Source organism: Trematomus bernacchii, unplaced genomic scaffold (genome assembly GCF_902827165.1).
Source record: "Trematomus bernacchii unplaced genomic scaffold, fTreBer1.1, whole genome shotgun sequence".
In the NCBI taxonomy this organism is placed as follows: domain Eukaryota; kingdom Metazoa; phylum Chordata; class Actinopteri; order Perciformes; family Nototheniidae; genus Trematomus; species Trematomus bernacchii.
In genome coordinates, this window is record NW_022987840.1 from 4,967,805 (window position 1) to 4,986,522 (window position 18,718).

At 39.0% G+C, this 18,718-nt stretch overlaps 1 protein-coding gene across 1 annotated transcript; it reads right to left on the reverse strand.

Annotated features, from left to right (window-relative positions):
* Positions 1 to 954: 954 nt before the first annotated feature.
* On the reverse strand, positions 955 to 10,780 carry ica1 (islet cell autoantigen 1). Its single transcript, XM_034112707.1, has 13 exons — positions 10,706 to 10,780; positions 9,796 to 9,826; positions 9,522 to 9,693; positions 8,886 to 8,958; positions 8,556 to 8,679; positions 7,543 to 7,741; positions 6,416 to 6,541; positions 6,136 to 6,234; positions 5,938 to 6,038; positions 5,718 to 5,761; positions 4,941 to 5,204; positions 3,002 to 3,091; positions 955 to 2,531 (listed from the first exon to the last, which is right to left on the reverse strand). The coding sequence occupies exons 2-13, from the start codon at positions 9,810 to 9,812 to the stop codon at positions 2,410 to 2,412; spliced, it is 1,431 nt and encodes a 476-aa protein (XP_033968598.1). The 5' UTR covers positions 9,813 to 9,826; positions 10,706 to 10,780; the 3' UTR covers positions 955 to 2,409.
* Positions 10,781 to 18,718: the final 7,938 nt, after the last annotated feature.

Consider the following 18,718-nt stretch of genomic DNA (forward strand, 5'->3'; position numbering starts at 1 on the left):
AGACTGAATCGACCAATTGGTGTCACACCTTGTGACCGAGGACTTTTGCGTTATCTTGTTCAGGTTAGAGTTTCAGGTGCAACGACACATTCCAGAGACGCTGTTGCATAGGTCAACCGTGAGGACTTGAGTTAGCAGAGCTAGCTGCATAAGCTACACCCTCCCAAACTGAGAAGGTGACAGTTATGTCATCTGATTATCCCCTTAGTTCAATAAGTACCAAAGCAAATTGCAAAGCCAAGACAGGCATGTCTTGGCTTTGGGACACAACAGGCACAATGTCTGTGCCAGAAGCAGAATGTTTATGTGCATTTTGTTTTGTTTACAAACATTTTAGCTACATATAAACACTGGTTCAAAGTGTTTTAAACAAACGCGATAATCATTGAAGCCTTAGCACTTACTTGGAAGTGAAATGATAATCACTATTTCTTATTTAAGACTATTTTATAAGTTAAAACAATCAGACCTTTAGTGTGCACTTGATCTTTGTTTGTAGTAAAGCTACACTTACAATTGTTGTGTAACAGTTACACAGTTTGACTCAAGATACAGATCCAGCCAGATGTGCCCTTACGTTACCTTAAGCTTTATCACCAGCCCATGCTCAACTATTTAAAATAGCATGACTATTTTAGACCAGGTGAACTTGAATGGGAGTGATACAATTTGTAAATGTTTCATTCCAAAACGTCGGCCCTTCGCACACCAAAACACACATTTGAACAGAATGCAACACGTTCCACACAAAGTACGTTGAAATACTCTCCTCTGCTTGCAGCTTGAAGAGTTTTAATCCTACTGTTTCTGATTTGATTCACACGCTCATTGTGCAGTGCAGTTGAAATGGTTGCCATGTTTGGCAACGATGACTCAGTTCTCTTGTGTACAATGCATTTTTATGTAGATCGTGTGTGTGTTTTTCAATAAAGAAAACCAAAAAAAAAGTCTCTCTTTGCATTGGTATGTCATCTTTTTAAAGGCCTTATCAAAGACAGACACATCAACAATTAGAATCAGTATTTCGAAGCATGGCATTTAAGTACAAGTAGGAGTCAAGGTAAGGCAATCAATGTATTTGGTTTATGTTCAATATTAAAACACGTCACATGGCTTATAACATCATAGTTGCACCAAAATAAATATCAATATACCTAAGGAATCCAATTATAATAATGATGAGGTTCTATATTGTTTATTTGTTATCAGATTAAGACTCTTAACCTGACATATAATGTATGCAGCATTGTAATGTGAATCGGAACAACTTGATTGTATTTTCATGATTATCCAACTTTCTGTCTACTTTGCGTCTGAAAATTATCCACTAAAAATTGCCTCTTTTTTTCAATGGGAGCTAAGCAAGTGAGTTAAATAAATAGATGAAAAGTCTCACAATAATACACACATTATCCATTCAATGACACTTACTGAATAACATAAAACATGCAACATGCAGTAAAACATGAATGATATGTTTATATATTCTGCAATATCTTCAACAGAGCTTAACAAAGACAGCATGTAGCAAACACATTTCAAAATAATAATTCTCAGTCGAGGACGATCGCTGGCAGAATAAATGATGTATCAGTTTACATTTGAATATTTCTTCCTGACTGCACTAACTTTTCTCACGATGTTGCAACATTTCGTTAACACCTGGACATGTGGAGCATGATACTAGAGACTACAGATGTCAAGGCAGCAAATGTAGAAGGCTTCTTGTTTCAGATCTCATACTGAGGTATCGATGATAACCCTTTATTTTTAACCAAAGCGGAAGAGGCAAACGTCCTAAAAGGTCAGCTTGTCAATCTTTCTTTTCTTCACAATGGGAAGAACTCCAGCTGCTAGTCGTTAGTTGAACACTTTGCAGAAGTGCAATACAGCCACCAAGAGATACAATCTGATCAATTACCTGTTATGACATTTCTCCTGTTATAACAAAATACATGTCGTTATAAGATACTGTAATGATATGGCATTTTGTGAAAGCTTGTACCTGCCTCTTTGTCTAACGGTTTGTTTTTATATTGTATTTGTATGTGGTTTAACAAAAAGGTAGTGATTTATTTTTAATTATAAGATTTAACTTTTTTGATTTAGTGAAAATACCTATTCCACTGATTGTTATATTGTGTTCTAGCCAACTGTCCAAAAATATATTAAGTTTGCTTCAATATTTCGTAAATCGCCACAAATATTTGGGTATGAGATTGAGGTGAGTTATCTGTTTATTGATTAATTGACTTCATGATTGGCAGAATGTCTACTTGATGCCTCAAGAGAAGACCATTTTGTGTGTGTGTGTTTCGGCTGATTTTTCACTGGATGTGTGAAAGTGATATTCTGCTGTACCAACCAACAAAGGAACCCATTTCAGATCACCATGTTTTGGTCGTATAACTACGCGTTGTGAAGTTCGTGCTCTAGGTCAGTTTTGCCAACAGCATCTGGATTTGAGAGCGGGTCCAAGTCGGCGAACAGGTTGAACCACGCTGAGAGGTCTGCTGACGTCCCCGCTTTGTCTGTGAAACGAGTAAAGAAGGGTAACTGTCACACACACACACATCTGAAAATATCAACACCAGTGAGGGTCATTCCCTTGACTTACAATGTATACTTTTTTTTAATACAAAGAGGCTTTATCATTCGATAAATATGTATATTTTTAAAATCTAAAACGAATTCAAATGTATTTTCATTCTAAAGAGTTATTTCACATAACTAAGACTACAGTAAAGAATAGGTTGCATACAATTATTACAAGGGACATTAAGGAGAGAGTTGCCAGTTATTCTTTATCTTGTAAGCAGTCCTTGGCTAAGAAAATAAATAATAACCCCTGCCTTTAAATACTGCGTCGGCTAATATACGAAACCATGAATGAAAAAACCCACAAACTCTGAAAGTCCCCATAATCACAGCTTTCAGTTGAAAACGTCTCTTTGAATTAATCTTTTCTTTCCTCTGTTTTACTCATTTGGCTCGGCCCTACCTTTCACTGCTGCCTTAGAAGGGTCCTGATTGGCTCCAGATGAGTGCTGCGTTGCCTGGGCGACGGGCTGTGGAATGATCCCAGCCCGATCTGAAATGAACACGATGCACATTTTAGATTAAACGCTTAACGTGCCAAAGCATGATCCACAAAAGAAATCATCACACTTCGCTGATGTGGAAGAATACCGTGTAATAATAGACCAACAAACAGAAATATTATAAACATTTATCACTGCAAAATCATATTAGGGGATTCATAGATACATGCCAGAAGTTGCAATTACAACTTTGAGGTCTTGTTTCAGGCACATGTATTTGTCTTTTATCCTTGTGTGGATCCAGAGAATACAGTATGTAGCAACACTAAAGGCCCCCAGGGAGAGCGCTGGAATGTGCTGTTATTGTATTTTGTAACAAACAATCTATGCGCCAAATACAAACAAAAGAGTCAAACAGGCTTAAAGGACTAAATAACCTTTTGAAACCTTTATTTGTATTAGTGCAATATAGACTTTCAGCTCCAGCACCCTCTACTAGTGTTGCCTTCACTGTACCCTTCTTATTGACATGTTCTGTTGAAGCAGGAATTATGAGTGGAATAACACCATCAACATGTTTGACTATAAAATCCTGCTGAAATGTTTTCAATAGTTTTAGTTTGGAAGCTTTAATGTGTAAATGCAGCTCCCCTCTAACTGGTGCTCGACTCATGTGAATATTTGGGGATTTTCCTCCTTGAAGATTTGTTGTGGTTTATTTCACATTCTTGGTCTGAAGCCATTTTTCTTTCGATCTTGCTGTTTGGGCTGTATGATCAAAATCCGATTCTTTCAAGGATTTGCATGTTTTGGGCTCTAATGTTTTAGGTCAAATGGAGGCCAGGCCCATGTGATGCTTTCTGCAATGTAGTTCTTGCAATATCTTTAATAACAGCAAAAACCCTCATTTAGTTTTCAAGAACAAAGTCTTCCCTGCACTTTTTACCCAGAACAGCAAACTTCATTTGAATGTTGATCAGTAGGTGTACGATACGTTTTGAGAGGTCAGATTTGTAAGTGTTAAATTAGTTTTTAGCTTGCGCCTGATGTTTGCCTTGCATGCTGTCTGATTGAACTCTGTTGACAGTTCCTGGGACCTCATATTGTGATGTTGACTGCTCTGGGGTCTGTAATTTGGACTTCAATCTGTAACAACTATTACATTCAGTGTGCTTTGTTGACCAGCCGGGCTCTCAGCCTCTCTTTCAAAACTCATTGCCATCTTGCCTGCCACAGATCCCAAACACTATATGCTTTTTCCCTGCTTAAAAAAACTCCATTGTTCCTTTTTTTTCCTAGCATGTCTTCAAAACTGACTCTAAATCATGCAGGAACTATAATTTAATGTCACACACTTTCTAAACTACTACCTTGGTGACTGTTATACTAAAGCCAGGGGATACACACTAACATACTGTAGGTTTTTTACGTCTTCATAGTGAGGCAACTCAAAACCCTTCCAACCAAATTAACAAAACCAGATGAGGTGCTAGCAGCCATTGCCCAGGCCCACAGGAAATGGAAAGTAGTTGGCAATTACCTACAGTTAAGCAAATCTATATGCCAGTTTGTCATAGCCTTATTCTATCACATTGACAGATGTGGCATGCATCAGTTTAAATCCACTCTTTTCCATTTGTGGAAATAGTTTGCTACAATGGGATAAGTAGCTATTTTGGTTAATGCACTCATTCATGGTAAAACAATATAGCTTATTATTTAGTTTCAGTAATATATAAGTTCATAATTAATTTAGGATAAGGATTGCTAGGTGAGATGTTTTAGCCAGTTCGCTCTGATGGGGAAAACCACAAGTAGTCCTTCAGATACAAAAAGCCCAACATGTCCCTCTTCTCTGACTCACACAAGCCCAAATGCACACAAAGTTGAATTTCTGACCTGAGAGGGAAGACTGCAGATTATTCAAGCTCTGGTCCAATAAATGAGAGGGTAGAAAGAAGGAGTTTTCCTTCTGCTGAGCCTCGGCTGCTGTGCCTGATGCTGCGCTCGATCCCTCCTCCATGTCTCCAAACACTTCGGTCCACTCTCTGGAGAAGTCGCCCTCGTCCACAGACGTACTGCCCAGGATCTCATTCAGCAACGCCATGCTGTCCTTCTCCTCTCCCTCGAACTCTAAGTAGGCAGAGAGACTATCTCCATGCCCTATAATGATCAGACACAGTGGTCAGAGTATGTAAGCAATAACAATATGGTGATGTTACAGAACATTTCTCTGTTAATTGGCTGCATTAACTTGTGTCTCATTCTCGCCCAAAACTATCTACAGTATGCGATGCTGTGCTTTCATTTGTACATTGGGGGCATAGGTGTTAAATTAATCTTGATATGTCTTAATGAGAAAGAGCTGATTAGTTCATTGGCATAACATTCATAGTTAATAGTTATTTTTTAGGTAGAAATGTCAAAAAAGTTACCTATATTAAATTATCAAATGTTATTATTTGACTGTTATATTACTGCTCTATTAAAGTTAACTGGATATCTTTATTGTTTTGGTCTGTTGGTCAGACAAAACAAACAACTTTAAAGCATCAAATTGGGCTTTACATTTTATAGACTGATCGTTAAATCATTGTTAGTTGCAGTTTATTTCCAGATAATGTAATACTCTAAAACATATTGCAGTTACATAGATTTGGTAGCATTGTGTTTTACCTTCTCTGGTCTTATCGCCGTTTTCATTCTCTAATGAGATGAGTCTGTAAAGATGACATCAAATCAGTTCACAACATTTGACCCATACAGAAAGCAGCTGTTGGGTAAGATACTGTTTCCAGGCTGGTTCAGTGTTTATAAACAGATCCTCAGATGTCCCTGTCGTTATGCACATGTTTGGTCTACCTGCATGAGGAAAGATCAGGATGTGATTACTCACTGGTCGTCTGTGGGCTCTGCTTTCTTTCCATCTTCAGCCACTGCTTTAATTCTCTTCTTCCCTTTTTTCTTAGCGATCTTGTCCATGGGGCCTTGTAAGGTCTGAAAGAAAGTCGCTGATCATGGTTAGTTGCTGATTCTTGAGAACTTAAGTGTCTGAATTTAGGTCTTATCTGCTCAGGTCAAGACGTTCTCTGACCTTAAGAGTGGAGAACTCATAATGCTGACAGCCCTTGAAGCTTTCATGAATGGCTGCCATAGTGTGGGATGTCTTCTCCCAGAAGTGCAAAAGTGTTGTCTGAAAACAGAGGAAACAGTGATTCACATCCTTGTGTCTGACAGTTACATCTCCAATGCACTGTCTTTGTTCCCTTCATGTTTGTCTTCCTTCCTGGCTTAACCGCATGTGGCACAGTCTTTGAAAACACCCTATTCAAGATCAGTGGAGTGTATGCAAACAGCTGGGATTTGTGGTATACCTGATATGTGGTTAAGACGTGAGAGAGGAGGTTGCAGCGACTGGCTCCCAGCAGGTCCACTTTCTGGCAGACATCGGTCTTCAATTTGTCAAAGCTTGTTTTTGTAGTGCGCACCTGGGCCTGAACCTGAGATAAAACAGATAAGAACATTTCCCAACTGAAGATAAGAACCCAGTATTATGTATCACACGGGGTCAAACTGTGAAAACACAAAATGTGGAGTTGACTTTTGTGCAAGTGTCAGCAGAAAAGAGCATGCTGGGTCCTTGATACAGTGGTATTGGTCAATAGACCAGCATTGGATGGTGTGTTGCGCCCTCTAGTGGCTGTTTTTCACTTTTATTTTTCCTGCTTTGTGCTGTTTGTGCGGCCTTAGGAACTGCAGCAAATTATGGCTGAAACGATTAGTCAATTACTCAGTTAGCTGGTGATATTTGAAATACTTAACAAGCATACAACATACGAAGATGTCTCCTTTGACATTTTCCAATATTTCCTGACATTTTTTAGACCGAATATTTAATTGAAAAAATAATTGACAGATTAATTAATGATACAAATGGGTAGTCCTACAGCAGATGGCTTGTTGGAGCAGACAGAATATGCTATCTTTCTCTCACACACTGTGTTGGCAGGTTTCTGACATCACTTCGTTTTATGGAATTTTAATTATTGTACTCTAACTGTATTTGTGTGTTATGTACCTTTTTCATTGGTATTTTCACATGTATCTTGTAAGATATGTTTGTTGTTTTTACATTGCTTTTACATTGTCGATTGTGTTTGTTGATTTGTGAAGCCCTCTGAGACAAATACGATTTGTGATATTGGGCTATATAAATAAACTTGAATTGAATTGAATTTCTGTTTTCATGACTCTGTGGAGGCTAAAAACCTTGAAGAGCGATTGCCCAGGTAGATAAATGTTTTTCACATCAGACATTGATTTGTCATAGTAGGAAAGCAACGTTAATAACGTCATTGGAAAACTGGAAAAAAAAGCAAATCTTCATGAAACGCAATTTTCTTAGTTACATCTGTGATTTCCATTTTAAAATATGAAAATGTCTGCTGTGAAAAGGCCAATTTGTCTGACCTTTGACTCTTCCTCCTGTCCTAAGACAAACCTTGCGAAATTTCTCCATCTGTTTACTAGTATCCGGATCCAGCTCCTGTGAAACGTCCTTCATCCAAAGCAGCGCTCCGCGGTATTCAGTCCTGGACTGCTCCATCCGGTTCACCGTCAGCCACGTGTCTGAGATCGCTCGATAGCGAAACGTTTCCACCTCCTGGTACAAGCGGCACAGAGGGTTTCTCAAGGCCAATCTGTGAAGGATGTAGAGTGTAAATGAAGTATTCAATTAAAGCACGCGAGTAGTTTAACATTATCATTACAACCTTGGTTTTAGACATTAGTTGATCATATCTCATGTCCTCAACAATCTTGAATTCAATTTTGACCTTTTATAGTTCATAGTAAAGCCTGCTGAATCATTTGAAGCCACAAGGGGAAAGGCTTTTCCAACCCCAGCAGGGGCGTCTGGCAAAATTAAATAGTAAAGTCAATCATAGACCCCTTGAAGAATCAGTTAAACCAAATGGTGTTTATCCCTCTTGGTAAAGACACAAAGTACATTCTAAACAAAGGAAAAGTAGTAATATTTACTATATTTACATTTGATAAACCAAATCACTAGCAGAACATAAGAGCTACCAATGCTCTTAATGAAAATAAGATTTGTTTACATTTGTATTTTAAGGGTATGACCCTGAAAATGTTACACTTGAGTATTATGATTCATTAGGTGTGGTTGTTTCGATTCATTGTTTTCAGTTAGCAGGGTGTGGCACAGCAATCAAATAATTCCAATCATTTTGCTGTAGAGGAAACGTGTTCTGCTTTGATCTTTTTATTATACGAATCCTGTGGGCTGAAGTTTCCTAACATAACTAACTCTGGGTTCACAGCTGGGCAATTAAAACACTCCATATTTTCAGTAACATCACCATATTTTTGGGTGATAGTTTACCAAAATGACTGACCTTTACTTTATCTAGTGCAGCTGGAGCTTTTATGTAAATGATCTGGATGTGTGTTACACATCTTTCATGTACTCACAATTGTACACATGTTGCCTACCTCTGTTGGGAAGAGAAGCAGAGAGCCTTCCCCGTGGCCTGCATGATCTTTCCAGCTCTGGTTTTATCCTGCGAGCCCTGGGAGCGCAGGAAGCGTCCCAGCTCGTTCTCCTCTTGGGAAAGGACTGCATAGTAGAGATGGTAGGAACAGATATATTTATGTTTTTGTGTCTGAAGTTAAAATGTTAATAATATAATAACATATTTACATGCTAAAGCACTTTAACAAAGCATTTCATGGAGCACTGATGTTTATGGAATATGGGCTTGCATGCACTCTGTTGAGAGTTCATACTTTTATTATTCATTTTCTATTTGAGCAAATACTTACAGCATATCCTCCTCTGGTACTGCTCAATGACCTTTAGCAGCTCCATGCATGTTCTCTGGACGGAGTGAAAAACCTGTGGGTGAAAATAAATCAGCATAAAATCAAAATGCCTGATAATTGTGGGGGTAATGCTCAGTTTAGCAAGTTGTGTAGTACATTGCCTGAATATGATGATCACAGATGTCACCTTAAATCTATAATACTTCAAGGATTTCAATCTACAAGTGAATTCGAGCAACCTAAAGCCTTTTATGAGGTAAAAATAGAAGTATTAAAATGCCACATAAAGGTTAAAAACATGAAGTTATTTGAGTTTATCACAGCGCTCATCGAGGCCCTGCCCTAAATTAAGGCTGTTTTCCCAGCTTTTATAAGCTATCGATTTCAGCCATAAACTCACTTCGCTCCTGAAATGGAGGTTTAGATGATGGCGGTCGGACAGGCAGCCTAATGTACGTTTTAAGCCTCAAGCTAATCCTAGCATAGTGTGAATCAAAAAGCCATTTAAGTCACTGCAGAGTGCCTGAGGGGAAGTTTCCCCACTGTGCCTTAATGTTTCTGTGATGCGACTGCGGCCTGACTTTCTGTTCCCTTAGTCACTTAGTAAAACTACCACATTTTCATATTCCTCCTCACCTCCAGCTTGCCGTCCAGTTCTGCATCTGACGCAACCACATGTTCGTCCTCTTTCTTCCCGGTGACCTTGATGAGCGTCTGTTTTGTCTTCCAGTACTTCTGCTGGAACTTGTTCACAACAGACGAGTCTTGGCTTTGGATAAAGCGGTCAAGATAGTCTTGGGAGTAGCCACTGCAATGACACAGAGGATGAACCAATGTTATGACTGTTGCTGTATAACCTCATGGATTGGTATGAAAAATAGTGTGAACACAAAAGTTTAAATGTACTCACAAATGTCCTCTCTCCATTTTTTGCAGATTTCCTGTGGAGAAAGCGGAGTGGATGAAATAGCTTCTGGATAGCAGATGTAGTGAGGAACGGGGTACCAGGGTCAGTGGTAACACTTTGTTTTCTTTTGCCAAATGTTGAGCAAACAAAACTCAGCAGAACGCTTATTGTTATAAATCAATTGCAGCTTGTTTTTTTTTTGTGTCTAATTTTGTACATTGCAGAATATGATGGATACTTGGTTAAATCAATATTGTAAAGTTACAACCTGTCAGTTAAAGCGAAGAAAATAATGTTGTAGAAGTATAAAGTAGCTTCAAAAGGAAACTACAAAGGAAAGTACCTCAACAATTAGTATATATGTACTTATTCCACCTCTGAACACCTTAAGCAAGAGACTCAAACTCACTGGCTGACTCATAACAAGGTGTGACTGAGGTTTATTTTGTATTTCGACCATTCCTCCCTGGTGTGTTAACCATTAATTAACCAGAGACAATTTCACAACCGAGCTTTTGAGGGAGGATTTGAAAACATTGACTAAGTAACCGGATGTTTTCCAGAAGTGCAAACCCTGCCGTCCATCAGCTGACATGAATAATGAATTATTTTACAAACAGCTCGCGCGTCATCACGACTCATTTTAATGTGATGATGGGATGCGATGAACGCGCCACCTTAATAACAAGGAAGGAATAAATGCTTTTAGATTAATATGCACTTAGAGGTAAATGAACCAGCGCATAATGACGTAGCCTATATAAATACGAGTACAATACATCCTCGCCGCACCAGAATAAACACAACGCCTGGTTTGCTGTAGCGCACTGAACGGACACGAAGCGTCGCCTTTAGATATCACGATATAAATGAGCATATCAAATCAGAAAATAAGGGAATATCACACACGTACCTGATCATATGTATTAAATGAAATGTCGTTATATTCCTGCCATCGTTGCTCGCGCTGCAGCTCTGGATGTAGGCCCTGCTGTAGTGTGTGTGTGTGTACACACAGCTGCTCATTCAATTCTGCATGCAACTGACGTCATCAGCGGCGCTCCCCTGATTCCGCGCGCATCACGTTCAGATGTTTGTCTCGTGCAAACAGATATTACTAATATAAACACTGATTGTCTCGTGCGGTTGTGGACTAGCAAAACAATAATGATAATCCGACATAAAAAATAAAATCATAATCATAATAATCTACTTTCTTTAAACCACCTTGCTTTACTAGTACAAACTAGCATTAGGACATTTGAAGATGTCATTGAGAAAAATTCAATCGGATAAGAATTATAAAAAATAAAAAATTATACGTTATGTAAATTAGATAGGCCTACAATAAAATAAGCATTTAATTAACCCCTCAGTATAGTGTCTGTTTAGGCACAGATAGATAAAGAAGGTACAAGATTATAATCATTTATGGTTAAAGCTAAATAAAGCAAATGGTACATGACTTCAAATAGCTGTCATCATACAGTATCAAGAGTGGCAGTATTGTCATTAGAGCACTATACAATCATATACCAGAATAAATAGTAGTAAAGCAATCATCCATATTCAAACAATGGTAAATTAAACTCCTTCAATTAATTACTAATTGCAACAAAATTGCAACATCCCGTTTCTCCAGCAGCCTGGTGCAGACCACCATCACTCAGCTCATGAAACCTCTAGCGGTGCTTAGTTCTGTATCCGTCCAAAGGATGGCAGTGTAACATAAAAAGAAGGGAAGTGCACCTTTTAATAGTCTCCTCTCTCCCGTGTGAGGCCCCCGAGCTTTCATCTGTTGGCTTCAATTTATTTCATCACACTATACTGCAGCTGATCTAATAGCATGTACATTTTGTTGTCACCTAAAGGGAATTTCTTGTCATGCTCCAAATTGATGTACCTGTTTGTTGCCTTGGACAGTATTTGTGCTGCACTGTCAGGAGGAGTGTGTGAGCAGCATGCAGACAATTTAACTGATCAGTAAACTGGAGTACGTGTAAAGAGCGGTATGTGTATTTATATTTGGAAAATGCTTTTTATGTTGAGCTTTGCAGACTTAATTTGATTATCACCAAAGGATTGTTGAAGCCTTTGATCCTTGAACAGCCTGAGGTCACTTGCTGCATCATACAGCTGCTTGCACCCTCTGTGCAACACGGAAACACGCATGTTTTTTACAGTGGGTGATTTTGCATTTTTAGTACCGTAATAAAGTCCGATTCGCCAAAGGAAGTTCTCCAGCATGCCTGGGCATATTTCCATCCCTGACCTCTGACTGCATATCAAGGCTTGTGATACGAGCAGGTAGACGCGTCTCTTGAAGAGAGGATATAATCTCCATAAAGACTGGTGTCCTTCACCCCATCTGATCCCCCTCCTGCACTTACCCACCTTATCTCCACATTCAAGATGGTATCAAAGCCATTTGAGTTCACTTAAATAAGACAGGAAAACAATCAGGGCCTTAAATTAAGTGATGCTGTTGGGGGTTTAATTCAATCAAGTCCGAGTCAGAGAAATTCCTTTCTGATATTGATCAGGGACGTGCGTCACTATTGATTTTCTCTGACATTTCCTTACTCCTACTTTTTGTTCTGTGCTTCGCTTGTGAGATGTTATTTGTATTTCAGAGCCTCCTCTTTCATTCTCAAACTGTACACCATCTCATGCCAGATTGGCAAGCACATTTTCTGGGACACACAGTCTAAACCAGACTTGAGTGTGCCCTCATTATGAAGGTTTGCAGCCCCCGGAGAGTGCCCGACCTGACCCCAAAAATTGCTCAATTGACTTGTTCCATTCGCAGTTATGTGTGGTGATGGAGAACCATGACATTTACATTTGCACCACTCCAATGTGATCCCTTGCTCGACGCGAGTTTTCGACACACACTATAGCTCAAAAACGGGTCACAGGATCAAAAGTGTCTCTTTTCGCCTGAAGGAGCCACTGCGTCGATCCTTTCCATTTCTGCACCAAATGGTGTTTTCTTTCTCGCTCTCTCTCTCTCTCTCTCTCTCTCTCTCGCTTTCTATCCCTCTCTCTCTCTCACCAGTAACTTGCTGGAACACATTTAGATCCTGAGTAGAAGTCCTCAGTGCCCACTCATCACTCTGCGTGGTGTTTGAAGATTACTACGCTCAGAGACATCCTCACTGGGCATCCAGGCAGCTTAGAGGCCAAAATCCATAATCCCTTACCCTTCATGGGAATTCTCCATGCACTTCAACATGCTGAAATACAGCCCCGCTGCAGCAGCCACTCATGGTCGAGGAACTACTGCAGCCGCAGGCCGAGATAGATGGATGACATGTCTCAATGAATGTGGGAGAAGTGGAGAGGAAGTTAGATTTAAAAATAAGTTATATACCGCAAATAGTTTTCTGCCCAGAAATCTAATCTAAAAGGATGTTGCAACACATTTTTATGTCTAATATATGCACACTACTTCAGTCTGTCCTCATGCACCGGCAACTGTTTTATGTATACCATAACAGCCCAGAAGACATTATTTACTGGAAATATGGGTACTTTAGAGGGACTCAGCAGTTGCACAGCCATTTTACCAGGCGTCTTAATAAAAGAAAAATTCCTCTGAGGCTTTAGTGCTTTATTAAAAAGCGTAAATAAATGTAGTTCCTTGATTTAGTAATCTGCATGAGCGAGTAATATGTAAAGTTCAGCTGTTGTAGCTGAAGGACCAGTGGGGTTTAATTTGTCCTCCTCTAGGCTACACTCTAATGCTTTGTAGTCTGCTCTGCTCAAACCCATGTAATAGCTTGGGGAGTTTGTCTTGCAGCGCACAGGAATAATACAAGTAATCTCATATTCACATTAGGTATTTTCTCATTATGGAAACATTTCTTTACCCTAAACCCTTGTCTTTTTTTTTTTTATTGGACATATAAGCAAGAGTATGAGACAAAGAGAAAAAGGTCAGAGCAGGTTTTAGTCAAACTTCAGGTATCACAAATGTTGAACTGTTTTTTGCACCATCTGTGCACACATTTTTTCACAAGTTCAAGTGATAACAAGGTTTTGTTGTCAACTTTGCCAAGGCAGTTTGCAAGGACATCACCGTCTCTCAGACTATATACGTTTGTCTCCAACATGTTGAGCTCAAACTTGGACAAAATGTCAGTGTGAGTGCCCTTGGTCTGCGTGGAGCTGGCCTGCTACCCAGCACCACCGCTCTAACCTGTATCACCGCGTTGCAGCTTTCTCTCTCTCCCCGCTGTTTGGCATGCTCCGTGGCACCGAATGCTGAGGGCAGAGCGTGTCACCATGCCAGCACTGGCCTGAACTCATTCAAGGTTACTCTTTGATTTAATGGTGATGCATTTTTAAAAACCGCATCATCCCTCTCTCTCTTGCCACCGCACCTAGTCCATCTCTGTCACAAACACTGGCTGTGCGTCTCACCTTTAGCAGTGGAAGCACCAGGAGAGGTTGTTTAAGATATAAATCAATGGCAAACGAAGCCCGGGCGCGGTGCAGGCTGGCCCTGATTGTTTTACCTGCCAGCCTGTTTTAAAGGCAGGACGGTGAAGGAAAACTCTCCTATATATTTGGGCTGTGACACGGGAAAATGGTCTTATCATCATGTGGACAGCTTTTCGTATGGGCTCTCACAATTAACACTGACTGCAAATCCTTGATGTTTCGATACAAATAACCAGGTGTTGTGGTGAAGATTAACACCTTGGTGATTTTGACTGAACTTTTGAAGATGTCAATTGTGGAGAAAAATACAAGTGTGTTGTTTATTGTGTCTTTGTTTAGTATAAATAGCATCACCTACCTCCATACATCTGTGAGGTTTTTGACAAGGTGATATTCAGCAATCATCACCTCTTTCTGCTGTTGTTTCAAGGAATACACACTGACAGCGTTATGTGACATACAAATAGATTTTAAACTAGTTGCTCTTTTTGTGAGATGCAGCTGCTCGTGAAAGGACCACACACACTCACACACAGGCACACACACACTTATTTTCAGCAGATCAGACAACATTTTTATTTTCTTTCTTAACTGAAATTAAATCGGAGGTATTCAGAGACGAGCACATCAGTCTTTGTGCCGTTCGACAGGCTGTTATGGATAGAGATGAAGATGTCTGATAGCAAAAGAACGGGATAGAAACGGGCCATATTCATGAGCCATGTAATCCTCTTATATCTCATGTCATTGTGAAATGCAAACACACCTTTGACATCAATACTTGTGTGTCTGGTTTGTTAAACCTACATCTCAAAAGAATTGAGAAACTTCACATTGATGTTCCCTGTCCTCCCCCCAAAATACAAGACTGATGAGAAACCTGATGAGGACAAATCTGATTAACAAATACAACTTTCAGATTCTGAAGTCAAAGGTAGCAATGTTCTGCAGGGACGATTATCATTAATATTATCAGTTATAGTAAATCATTTCGTTAAGTTATTTCTTTTACCTGGTTAAATAAAGGATATATATATATATATATATATATATATATATTTATATAACATTTTAACATCTATTTTGGAAACAGGAAGGTTTTAGAAGCATAAAAACACTTACATTTTCTTCAATATGCTTGCCTCTACGTCTTATAAAACCAATGATATCATACATTAACTCTTCAAATGTTCAATTTCATGAAACATAAAGTATAAATACAGAAGAACTGCACCTGTGTACTCACTCTAAAGGATAAACAAAAGACTCTGTTTAAAGTTAAAGAGGATTAGGTCCTCCTATAATCAGATTTGTTAAGGCCTTTAACTAATTATTATTTTTATTAGCAATGAATCAATCTCTTAATTTGCTTTTAATTATTTGTTATTTTATCATCATAGTCCATAAAAGGTTTTGAAAAAAAATGTCCAACACAATTTCCTGCAGCCTGAGGAGACAAAATCAAATCACTTGTTTTGTTGAACAGTCCATAATCCAGAGATATTAAAATTACAACCATATAAAACGGAGAAAACAGCAATTTGTGGAACAGTTGGGAAGCTTGAACACTCCTGCTTGATACGTTATTATTACATACTTTTATTTTTTACCTCCATATTCTTTATGTCCAAGGATAGATACGGGTTGTATGCTAAACATATAGTAAACCATTTTATGCACATTTTTGAAAGTGGACAAAATGGATACAATTGTCTCAATAAGTGTTACAACTATTACTTGAGGAAAGAATTTTGGATCTTTAAAGTCAATCTTCCAGCAGAAATACTGAATAGTTTCTGCTTCCCGCTTCTCAAACACAAGAATTGTGTCGTTTTATCTCATTGCAAGTGTAATAGGATTGGGTGTGTGCCAGAAGAAACAAACAATCACCTTCAGGTTCGGTTAACTTGCAATGAGCATATCTTTTTCAAATGCTTGTGATATTTTAGCAGAACTAATTAGTTGCAGCCCTAACAGCTGAAACAATTAATTGATCAGTATATTTGTTTTCTTCAATTAACTGTTTCAGTACTAACACATAATATAAATATAAAATGAAATACTTTAGAAACCACTGGTTCCATAGCCACCTATGTAATTTTGAGTGAACTTAACACAATACCCATTGTTAGATAAAACATCTGGGTTCAAATCCAACTAAAGACATTTGGTTGCTTATGCCCACTGTTAATATGATTCTCTATACAGTAATACTGTGGTACTTGCCAATACTCAAATATTGCAATTTTGACCCAATCTACCTCAAAACTGTCACACATTTTAAGTGGAAAATGTCTGTGTTGGTTTTCCACCCCTTGGCCCAGGTTAAGGTAAACCCATGATGGATCTGTGCTATAGTGAACCCTGAAGATGTTCAGTATACACCCTTCATCTGTAATTGTTGAATTCCTTACTATTTCTTAACATTCTGTAACATCAGCAATCTTGAGAATGTAATCTTATTTTGTATTCATTATAATTTAATAACAGTGCCCCTGATACTCATACATGCACGAGTATCTGACAAAATCCTCCCCGTCCGTCAAAGAAGAGGTTTTAGCAGCCTGATAATGTGCCTCCTGTCTTCATATCATGTGCTAAAGAGTGGAGATGTGTGCATTTAGTGCTGAAAGCAGCCGAGACATTCAGCTGACAGATATTTGAAAGCGGCCTAATTTCTTTCAGATTCATGATGAGCTGAGGAGCATTAGATCATAGATGTGCAAAGAGCAAAATGGGAGAATTAGACAGTCGCTGCTGTCAGCCATTATCCAGAACCATAAGAATTGACAGCGTTACGATTCTAACATCCATTAGAGCAATTAGCTGCGCCATGCATGCAGGTCCCCCGCATTTCAGTCTGTGAGACCTTTATTAAAAGCCTAAAAAATTATTCTCATTTATCACAATGTTCCAAAGAAAAATCTGTATACCAAATGTAATAATAGCAACAGCAGGACAGAGTTAAATAGAGCGTAAACTTAATTTCATGTTGCCACATTCATTCGATTCATAGGGGCTTAATAGTATTGTTCATTTTTCTGCATATTTAGGGGCGAAGTGTTCGTACCTGGTTATGTCTGGGGGGCATTAAGTCAGACTAATGAAATGACTCTATCCTCTGTGGCGTTTTAATCTATTCACTGGGAAAGTAATTGACAAGCCCACAGTATGTGCATTAGGATGGCTCCGGCACCAAAGGACAGCTGTCACTAAAGCAATTAAAATGACAAAGGTTAATTAATTCTCTCCAGTTTTTACCTGATATGAGACATTCACAACGAGTGAGTTTTCATTTCCGGCGGAGTAATAGTGTTTTGAGGAGAGTAATTTATTTGTGATTTGAAAAAAAAGAGGAAAAAAAACACGAGCCATTGTCTGATGGAGCCTTTAATATGTCAATACCTCACACAAAACTGTGCCCCAGGACAGCTTCAGCCCCAGATTTGAAATGAAATCTGCAGCAGCACATGATCTGAAATGACAATTGCTTGTTGTAAGACACGTATTATTTCCTCTGTAGCAGTGCAAACAAAATGTGATTTGCTTGTAAATGAGGCTCGTCAGGATGTCTTACAATAAACATTTCACTTGTCTGTAAGTGGGAGAAAAACAAATCTGTACATTTTCACTGCGGTTGGGGGTCAAGCGGAGAAAAACCAAGACGCAAATAATTACTATGCCAACCACCTCTGACACCACGAGAGCAGAACCCAAGAACTTGTAATCCACCTAAATGTCAAAGTGGCGTTCGCAGCCCTCCCTCCGTGTGAATCTCCACAGGCTGCCAAAAGGCCAGTGGTTAGTCATCTGTTTACTCCTGCAGCTGCTGGGTGTCATTGGGACTCTGAAGGAGAAATCCCATGATTCTCTCTGCCATTTCTGACAGCTCCCGCCCAGACCACATTAATCAGGGATTGTGGGCGAGCTGGGGGAAAGACGGCAGGCATGAATGGCTCCGGCCCAGGACGACTGAACCGAGGGAGAAGATCTGGACCCGAAGATAACTTAGACGTTCAAACACTGCCGGGTTGTAATGATGTCGCTTTCATTCATACATAAACTGACCATTCCTTGGAGGTTCTTCTTGTTTCTGGATAAACTGGTGCTTTCAGATTAACATAATTTAAGAAATCTTGGCTTTTAAAGAAGAAGCTGTCCTCTCCGTTTTGGTCAATTACTCTCAAGACAGTGATTTGCATCTGAATTTAAGTTATTAGATATTTAAGATTGGATCGAGCTTACATCTCTGTTTTAATTAGATGTCTCTTCTTTATACATCCCCCCTGTTTAATCGTCAAATTAAGTTGTATTGAAGGTACTATCAGTGATCTGAAAATTAACAAAAGATTAGCCCATAGCGCTTAAAGCCAGAACATAAAATTGGAACTTGCATTCCCTCCCATTTAATTGACAGATATTTTAATAAAAGGACCAATACTAGACTAAACTACTAAATCTAAGGTATTCATTTCTTCCA